Source organism: Geosmithia morbida (genome assembly GCF_012550715.1).
Source record: "Geosmithia morbida isolate 1262 chromosome Unknown scaffold_1, whole genome shotgun sequence".
Lineage (NCBI taxonomy): Eukaryota > Fungi > Ascomycota > Sordariomycetes > Hypocreales > Bionectriaceae > Geosmithia > Geosmithia morbida.
The window spans coordinates 300,557-310,221 of NW_023336188.1; the positions used below are offsets into that span (position 1 = coordinate 300,557).

General features: G+C 56.1%; 3 protein-coding genes across 3 annotated transcripts; all 3 read left to right on the top strand.

The window, feature by feature from the left end:
* Positions 1 to 3,086: 3,086 nt before the first annotated feature.
* GMORB2_0858 (uncharacterized protein) lies at positions 3,087 to 4,086 on the top strand (the record flags this gene model as incomplete). The annotated part of the gene is made up of 3 exons (XM_035462842.1): positions 3,087 to 3,328; positions 3,400 to 3,487; positions 3,562 to 4,086. The coding sequence occupies 3 exons, from the start codon at positions 3,087 to 3,089 to the stop codon at positions 4,084 to 4,086; spliced, it is 855 nt and encodes a 284-aa protein (XP_035324266.1).
* Positions 4,087 to 5,142: 1,056 nt separating this feature from the next.
* Positions 5,143 to 6,591, top strand: GMORB2_0859 (sarcosine oxidase / L-pipecolate oxidase; the record flags this gene model as incomplete). The annotated part of the gene is made up of 1 exon (XM_035462843.1): positions 5,143 to 6,591. The coding sequence occupies one exon, from the start codon at positions 5,143 to 5,145 to the stop codon at positions 6,589 to 6,591; it is 1,449 nt and encodes a 482-aa protein (XP_035324267.1).
* Positions 6,592 to 6,934: 343 nt separating this feature from the next.
* Positions 6,935 to 9,499, top strand: GMORB2_0860 (U2-associated protein SR140; the record flags this gene model as incomplete). The annotated part of the gene is made up of 1 exon (XM_035462844.1): positions 6,935 to 9,499. One exon carries the CDS (start codon positions 6,935 to 6,937, stop codon positions 9,497 to 9,499), a length of 2,565 nt encoding a protein of 854 aa, XP_035324268.1.
* Positions 9,500 to 9,665: the final 166 nt, after the last annotated feature.

A 9,665-nucleotide genomic window follows, 5' to 3' on the forward strand; every position in this document is an offset into this window, starting at 1 on the left:
TTGGTAATCGGGACGGCTGGGGAAAAGGAGGCGTTTATTTTTCCGAGAAAAGACAATAGAAGCCACGGCGCAGATGTAATAATGAGAAAAGTCTTGCTCCCGCGCATATGCATGCCCTCTTCTATTCTCTTGTGCAACCCGTGATTCCTCTTTCTCCGTGTCTTGTTGGATTGGAGTCGATGCTCAGCTAACCCCCTCCACCCCAGCCCCCCCAGCCCCAGCCCCCTTACGACAAAGGGTGGGAGTGGAGACGTAATTGAAAACAGCCAGGAAAGGGGGCGATGCCCACAAAAGACCAGCTTCAACCAATGATCTCGACGTCTAGCCCATGATTGCATGACTCACACAGTGGCCACCACCCTCTTCCCTCCTTTGCCGCCGCCAACGGAGCTTGCAAACAAGTTGGAACTCTGATGAGCGGGCGGGCAGCCCAAGGTGTCACCTAGTCGACAAGCAGTCCGGGAGACCGAGCGTTGGCCCTCGGCTGAAGAAGACTGCGAACAAACAAGGATGACACTGTCGCTGCTGTTCCCTATTGTTATGAATGAAATTGCCACCACCGTGTCTGGGGGAGAGGGGGGGGGGGGCTGTTGGTCAGGTATTGAATGAGAGGCAACAGTGAGGGGAGAGACTGCTATCGCGCTCTCATGTCATAGCAAGAAAGAGGAAGAGGAAGAGAGAAAGAGGAGAAGAGTGTGAGAGAAGAGGAGCGAAGGTAAAAATAAAATAAAAATAAAAAATGCAGGGAGATGCAGCAGAGCAGAGGGCCGGATGGCGGAAAGTGTTTCAGAGAATGTGTGAGGCGCGTCTGTGGCTCGTCAGAGAAAAGAAGTACGAGTGATTACTGCGTTATTACTTTGCACGAGTAATATCAGTGTCGTATGGGCAAGAGTCAGTAATAATATATGTACGAGTATCGCATGTGCGTGTATGTCTGTACATGTACGGTATAAAAAAAATACTCGCACCCTGATTCGTATTTCCGACCAGTTGTATTACTTGTACTGTGTATTAACAGGACACATGTGGGACACCGCGCAATGCCATAGCCCCCTTGGCATGTCGCGTCCGGACGCGCATAGGCTCCATAACAATTTCCTCGTCGTCGTCGCCGGGCTACCAACGCTGCCGTCTCGTGTTTGACCGTCAACATCAATCTTCACCCTTTCCATCTCCCCCCCCCCCCCCCCCCCCCCCCCCCCCCCCCCCCCGGTTCAAGGGGGGAAACGGGAAACGGGCTGCGGCCAGTTCCTTCTCCTTCTTCTTCTCTCTTCTTCTCCCTTCATCCCTCTCCTGTCCTCTCTCTCCTAGTCATCATCCGCACGCAGACACAGACACAGACACACAGATACACAGACACACAGATACACAGACACACAGACACGCACACACGCCTGATCTCTCCAACACCAACATCCTCTTTATTTTGCCCGACCATCATGAATCGCCATTCTCCCCCGATACTCTCTGGCATCAGGATATCGAATCAACCAAAAGATCATGATATCACACAGTTTGGGCATATCTCTCCATGATGGGGGGGTATTATGGAAGGGTTTGATCTCCATTTGTGTGTGTGTGCGGCACTCCCCCCCCCTCCCCCCCAGGCTCCAGTGAACCAAATCCCAAATGCCCTGATAGCATGGTACTTCCATCCTACTCTACAGGTACTTCAGGGGTCCATGCTCTCACCTACCCGACCCCCCTTCCAAAAAAAAAAGTGTACTTTCTGGCGCCGTCGGTGGGCACATAAGGGGAGATCAAATTCACCTCTGTCCGGGGACGTGATTGGCTGTAAAATTTCTAGCGTGCCGCGCTAGCTTCCAACCAAAAAAAGGCTTGCCACAGGCGCCACTAAGTCACAGTGGAATGCCTGTGGGAGCCTGTGGCGGGCCTGCTGGCCTCCTGTAGCCCTCCCGCCGCCTCCACTGGCTGTCCTGTTTGCCCCCTGTGCTGTTCTCCGATTATAAGAAGCCCGCCTCCCCCTCCGGTCGCAAGACCTGCGCGCCTGATCCATTTGCTTGGAAGTCCCGACCAAGCCTTACGTACTGTAACCCCCCAGCAGACGTTCGGCCATATTTTTTTTCCGCATCCGTCCCTTGACAACCCACACACTTCGCACATTTACGTGTCATCACATACAACCACTATATTGTGGTTGTGTCTCCACTTTTTACCCTCTCGCTCTCTCTCACACCCCCCCTTCCTTTGACCTTGTCTTGACGACATCATCATCACGAACCTCACTTCTCACGAAGTCCTTTTAGCAAGGGTGGGAAACGGTGCAGTGCACACCTCTTGTCTATACTGCAATAAAAAAGAGGAAGAAGAAGCGACTTCACTTCCATCCGCGGCCGAGTCGAAAAGAAAACGAGCTGGAATACGTTCATTTCAATCAGTCGTCGCTCGCCTTTTTTTGGCCACCCTTCCATCAAACCTGCGTCACGATTTCGTCGACACACGACAAAGGAGGTGTTCGCGATTTATTTTTTTCGCTACCTTCGCCGTCGGATCGTTGCGCTTGCGTAGTGAAAGCCCAATAAAAGAAAGTTTTCCTGAGTGAAGAAACGAGATCCCGAGAATTGTTGGTTGGTTACTCATTGCGAGCGCGAACACATACTTGCGACCTTCGAGCAATCCGACCCGCAACACACCGCCTTCTTCGTCCATATTTGCTCGAGCAGCACCTCTGTAGGGGAGACATTCACTTGTTCATCTCCCGCAATTTGGTAGGTCCCCATCTCCTCTCATTTACATTTGCCGCACCCGCCTCAAATCCTTGCCACAATCATCCTGCCACATCTCAATGAGGCAAAGTTGGAATTACGACGCCACAGCAACAAGCGAACATCACGTGCACCCGTTATCCCTACATGCCAAAACAACATGACGTGTTGTGGTGTTCCTGGGTTTGGGCTTGCGCTATTATGGCTTTGGCTGCGTTTCCTTAAAACGGCACACCAACATGACCGCAAACCCCACCGATGTGGTTCAAGCCGCTAACCTCGCTGCAACAATGCCAGATCTGCTCAGCGCCCAAAGCCTTATAGCTTGGACTGCACCGTCTCGATCTATCGATTCCAACCATGGAGGGAATTCAGACGCACCCCTCAAACGCCGCGCAGGCCAAGGCGTTCACGGCCGCCGGCTCGTTGTCGTTCCCAGGGGCGACCAACGAGCTGACGCCGCCTGGAGGCAACGGGGACATGTCCCAGAAACCTGCTCCCAACGGTCAGCAGGCGGCAAACGGAAATGGGGTGACACCCGCGACTCCCGCAGCTACGCCTGCTGCCAACCAGGGCCCTAGTGGCATTACTCCTACTTTGCAGTATGTATCCTCCTGAGTGACATTAGTATTGCTCGGTGAGGCTTATCTGGTATTCTTCCACATCGGAAAAGGAACATCGTGGCTACGGTCAATCTGGATTGCCGCCTGGACCTCAAGACGATCGCCCTGCACGCAAGGAATGCCGAGTACAACCCAAAGGTACTGCAGCTTTGCCTTGGCCGCGTCGCAACATGAGTTGTGTCTTTTATTTTCCTGCTTGCTGACCAAATTAGCGTTTCGCTGCCGTCATCATGCGTATTCGTGAGCCCAAGACGACTGCCCTGATCTTCGCGTCGGGCAAGATGGTTGTGACTGGTGCCAAGTCCGAGGATGATTCGAAGCTCGCCTCGCGCAAGTACGCTCGTATCATTCAGAAGCTCGGCTTCAACGCCAAGTTTACCGATTTCAAGATCCAGAACATCGTCGGCTCCTGCGACATCAAGTTCCCCATCCGTCTCGAGGGTCTGGCATCTCGCCACCACAACTTCAGTTCTTACGAACCTGAGCTGTTCCCCGGTCTTATCTACCGCATGATCAAGCCCAAGATTGTGCTTCTAATCTTCGTCAGTGGCAAGATCGTCCTGACAGGCGCCAAGGTTCGCGAAGAAATCTACCAGGCTTTCGAAATGATTTACCCCGTGCTTCAAGGTATGTTCCGCCACTCCGTAAATCCTTTCTTCCACGGTTTGCTGACAATGGTTCCTTTCAGACTTCCGAAAGGTCTAGATGCACTGGGTATGGCCTGGGACGCATTCTGAACTTGTTTTTTCTTTCAGAAGCGCCAATCATCTTTCCCAAGTGTATGAATATATCGGCTCACGATACCACGAGTGCTTTTTCTTTTCTTTTCGTGTCGCGACAGAGGCTTGGGCCTGGTTTCAGCACCCGCAGTCAATGTCCTGGCCTGTACCATTTGTTTTTTTTTTCTGCATTGCATCGGCGTTGGTAAAGGGATGGTCAAAGGGGTGGGGAGCTGTTCTGCGCTGCGCGTTCGGTTTAAGGCAAAACAAGATTTTTTTTTTCCCACGACAAATTACATAGATTGACGGGTGGTCAATTCCATGGCAATAGGGTTGAACCAGACCCTGGCCTTGGAGAGGCCTTGCTTTTTAATGCCTCTCTCAAGCAGTGGGGGGAGAAGGCGGGTTGGATGGGAGCAAAGAACTCTTGAATTCAGGGAGTATGACTCCGGAACAAGATACCAAAAAAAAAATTCAAGAAAGAGAGAAACATGTGATTTGCGAGCGACTCTCAAGCGCAAGCGAACACAAAAAAAAAAAGAGGCAAGGGGTTCAACAGACCTCGGATTACAAAAAAAATGGGGATGGCAATGATTGCTCGTATCGCATCAAATGGCAAAGTCATAAAGTCGGCTTTTTTCTTTTCTTTTCAAAGTGAAAGCTTGGGAGAGCTGATTTTTATCCCTTTTGATAAAACGTCATAGCCGCTAGAATTATTAATGTCACACTCATCTTCCAGCCCATTCGTTCCTCTCTCTTTTTTTTCTTGTGCGTGACGGCAGTTTTGCGTTTTCGCATCTTTGATAGAAGAAAAGCCGGGTCAGTGCAAGACGGATGAGCGGTGGGCTTGTCAGTTCAAAGTGGATTGGGTTAGTGCGCCCTATTCGTAATGTGGTGAGCAAGTCCGATAATCGGCCGGCGATATCGATTCCACACACCAACGACCTTGCACGTGCGTGCGTGTGTGTGTGTGGTTCACTTTTTGGTTTCTGACTTACCAGGGTATATATACATATATATACACCAATTGCAAGAATAAATCACTCGAGGTCCGAGACAGAGAAGGAAAGAGAAATGGAAAAGACGCCGGAATCGATCCTCATTGTGGGATCGGGCCTGTTCGGGTTGAGCACGGCCTGGTCGCTCACCAAGCGACCCCGCTTCGATGAGACACGCATCACAGTGGTGGACAATGCCAGCGCCGGGGGCGGGCGATTCCCGCCCGAGGACAGCGCGAGCGTCGACGCCTCTCGCATCGTGAGGGCCGACTATGCCGACACACACTACTCGCGGCTCGGGGCGGAGGCGCAGGCGCTGTGGCGGCAGCAGGAGGATGGCGAGGTGGGCGGCCAGGGACGGTACACGGAGAACGGGTTCCTCATCATGGCGAGCGACATGACGACGTGGCCGCCGGCCGAGGTGGCTGCCGGCAAGAAGACGGGCATGGACTATGCGCGCACGAGCTGGGAGAACGTCAGTACGATAGCGAGCGAGGCGGGTCAGCCCGAGAAGATTGTCAAGCTGGGCAGCCGCCGCGAGCTGCAGGAGTACGTCGGCACTGATGGCAACCCGGGGGACTGGGGGTACTTGAACAAGCTGTCGGGCTGGTCGGATAACGGGGCCACCATGCGCTGGATGTACGAGCAGGTCCGGGCGACGGGGAGGGTGGAGTTTGTCGACGCCCAGGTGGCGGAGCTGGTGGCCGAGGGCCGCCGGGTGACGGGGGCCAAGCTGCGGGGTGATGGCAGGATCCTGACGGCCGACGTGGTGTTCGTGGCCGCAGGCGCGTGGACGGGGTCGCTCATCGACATGAGGGGTCGTGCTGAGGCGACGGGCCAGATCCTGGGCTACATCGACATATCCAAGGAGGAGGAGGAGCGGTTGCGCGACAACCCTACCATCATGAACCTCACTACGGGCATGTTTATCTTGCCGCCGCGCAACGGCATGCTGAAGGTGGCACGTCACGGATTCGGCTACCTCAACCCGCGAACCGTCACAAGGGCACTGCCGCCCGTCGCCTCCGCGTCGGACGAGCGCCCGGCCATCGTCACCTCGGTCCCCAGGACGACGCGCGACGGCGAACTCAAGTCCATGCCCGTCGAGGCCGCCAAGGGTCTCAGGCAGGCGCTCGTCGATCTCTTGCCACGTGACATGGGAATGGAGACGAGGCCGTGGTGCAAGACGCGCCTATGCTGGTACTCGGACACCCGTGACGCGGACTGGATCGTCGACTGGCACCCCGGGTACGACGGACTGTTTGTCGCCACGGGTGATAGTGGCCATGGCTTCAAGTTCTTGCCTGTCATCGGCGACAAGCTGACGGATGTGTTCGAGGGCAAGGGCGGACCGTTTGCCGAAAAATGGAGCTGGAAGGAGATCGAGGATGATGGCGCCGGAAAGGTGATTGATGGAGTATATAAGGGTATCATTACCGAGGATGGGAGCAGGGGAGGGCGTCGGGGGATGATTCTGGATGAGGAGTTGGCGCGTAAGGGTGAAGGGGTCGCGGCGAAGCTGTAGGGTAGGACCTTTATCGTGGTTTAGAGAAGATAGAAATAAAGGTCGTTGGATAAATGTCAGGAGAATGTTAGGAGGAAGTAAAAGGTGTATACGGAAAAGAAGATCCGCAGATGATGAGAGAAAATGTCTGTGATGTAAAGACAATTATAAGTGTAAGTGAATGGGTGCATGCATTTAGAGGGGTGGGGCAGCCTATCGAGTTGGTCGTACTTTAGCCGCACTCACTTGGTGGTAGTCAGCAGTACTTTCCCTTGTTATCCATTGTTACGCTACACCACAACACCCAAACACATGATAACAAACATGTCACGATCCTGACAAGGAGAAAAACATATCACACAAGATGCCATTCGAAAAGGATCTCACCGAATTTCCCGACGTCCAGGCAAAACTACAGAAACCAACCAAACAATCTGCCTTTGAGAAGCAAAAAGCCGAGGCCGAGGCCAAGCGTAAGCGCGAAGCCGCCGAGACAGCCGCCGTCTACAAAGATTTTCTCAAGAGCTTCGACGACGACGACGACAACGATGGCAATAACAACCGAACCGCAGCGAGGCACATTGCTGGCAACAGCGGCGGCATCCCCCCGCCACCCCGCCAACGACCCGGCAGCGGTAACGGTGGCCTCATACCGCCACCTCCTACAGGACCGGGAGGATCGAGGCGTCACTTTGGCGCGTCGGGATCGAGGAATGGCCCGGGAAGTTTGGGACCGCCGCCGATGGGGTTCGGCAAGAAGAGGTCCTTCCAGGACTTTTCACGTCCCCCCGACGATTCCTCGGCTCGCGAGGGGCCCAGCGTAGGCGCCTCATCGCTCTCGGTCCCCAGAGCTTTCCGCACGAGCGACGACGAGGATGAGGATATGGGAAATGCTGGCAGCACGGCGGACCGGGATAGGGCAGCGGAGAAGGCTATATCGAGGCCGACGCTGCGGCTGACTAACCTTCCACCCGGCTTGTCGGCGTCGGCCATCAAGGCCCTGATCCCGGATAACCTTATGGTGGAGCAGGTGAAGTTCCAGGCGCCTGCCGGGCTGGGAGGGTCGGAGAAGAAGTGCGCCGCCGCCATCGTCGTCTTGTCGCAGGATACTCCAGCCAACGAGATCGAGGCGGCCGTCAGCGCTCTGCAGAACAGGTACCTGGGCTACGGGCACTATCTCTCCCTGCACCGGCACCTGTCATCTGCGGTGGCAACCTCGTCTGCCGCGCTGAACAGCCTTGCCGCGTCAAACGCCGACACGCAGCCGTTTGGCGCCAAGCCGGTGGAGCAGAAGCGTCAGGACCACAACTCGGACAGGCGCGGCGGCCACCATCAGCATCGCGGCGGCTTCGCACCGCCCCCGAGCTACAGCAGCGTGGGTGCGGGTGCGGGTGCGGGCGTCAACCGCTCCAACCTGCTCCACGTGCCCGTCAGGCCGCCGGCCGACATCAAGACCACGAAGCTCATCAACATGGTCATAGAGGGCGTCCTGGCCAACGGGCCCGAGTTCGAGGCGCTACTCATGTCGCGGCCCGAGGTGCAGCGCGAGGAGAAGTGGGCGTGGATATGGGACGCGCGCAGCCAGGGAGGCACGTGGTACCGCTGGCGGCTGTGGGAGGTGGTGACCGGTGCGCAGAACGGCAAGCTACGGGGCAAGTACGTGCCTATATTCGACGGCAGCCACGCGTGGAAGGCCCCCGACAAGAAGCTCCCGTTCGAGTACACGACTAGACTGGACGATTTCATCTCCGACTCGGACTACAACTCTTCAGATGACGAGGACGTCGAAGGCGGCGGCGGAGACGGCGAGGCCGGCGGCGGTAACGAGGATGAAAAGACCTTCCTCAACCCCCTGGAGAAGGCTAAGCTCACGCATCTCTTGGCGCGACTGCCGACGACGCTATCCAAGCTACGGAAGGGTGACATTGCACGGGTGTCGACGTTTGCCATCATGCATGCCAGTCGCGGGGTGGAGGAGGTGGCGGACATGATCGTGGCAAACGTCGAGAGACCGTTTGCGCTGACGGCGGCCAACCCCCAGCGGAAGTCGGAAGCTAGAGAAGCTGCTCCCGGCGGGGGCGCCGAGGACGGCGGCGGGGGCGGCGGCAGCAGCAGCAACAACGAAGCACCGGACGTAAGTTCAGCGAGTCTGGTGGGCCTGTACGTGATCAGCGACATCTTGTCATCGTCGTCGACGAGCGGCGTCCGTCACGCCTGGCGGTTCCGACAGCTATTCGAGTCGACACTGCGCAACCGCAGAGTGTTTGAGCACCTGGGGTCCATGGCCGAGAAGCTACGATGGGGCAGGCTGCGCGCCGAGAAGTGGAAGCGCAGCGTGAACCTGGTCCTCAACCTGTGGGAGGGGTGGTGCGTCTTTCCCAACGAGAGCCAGCAGCTGTTTGCGCGCAGCTTTGAGAATCCGCCGTCGGTTGGCAAGACCGAGGACGGCAGTGCCGGCACCGGCAGGACGGCCGACGAGTCTCAGAAGAAGGGCAGCAAGTGGAAGGTGGTTGAGGCTACGCAGCACCAGGCCGAGGCGGCGGCAGTTCAAGACAGGGGCGAACCTATCGACGAGGACGATGTGGCTGGCGAGCCCATCGACGAGGACGACGTCGAGGGAGAACCTATAGACGATGACGTCGAGGGAGAGCCTATAGACGAGGACGAGCTCGATGGGGGGGACCTTATGGACGAGGACCAGAAGGCGCCCACGAGTGAGACACCAGGGGACCACCAGGGTCAGGATGATGCGGCAGTAGCCGCGGCCTCGACGGCGGAAGCAACAAGAGGAGGACGAGAAGAGGATACGAGTGGAATGACAGACGAGAACGGGGCAGCAAAGGGTCCTCCCGTGCGGAAGCCAAGGATGCGTGCGGCCGACATGTTTCCCGACTCGGACGCATCTGATGGATCACAAGGGGGAAAGTGAGAGGGATAAAAAGAATACGTGGTGCGTACGAGTACGAGTACGTGGTAAATGTCATTACAGAGAAGATGATACTGCTACTACTACTACTACTGCTGCTATTACTACTACTACTGCTGCTGCTGCTACTACTACTACTACTGCTGCTATTACTACTACTACTGCTGCT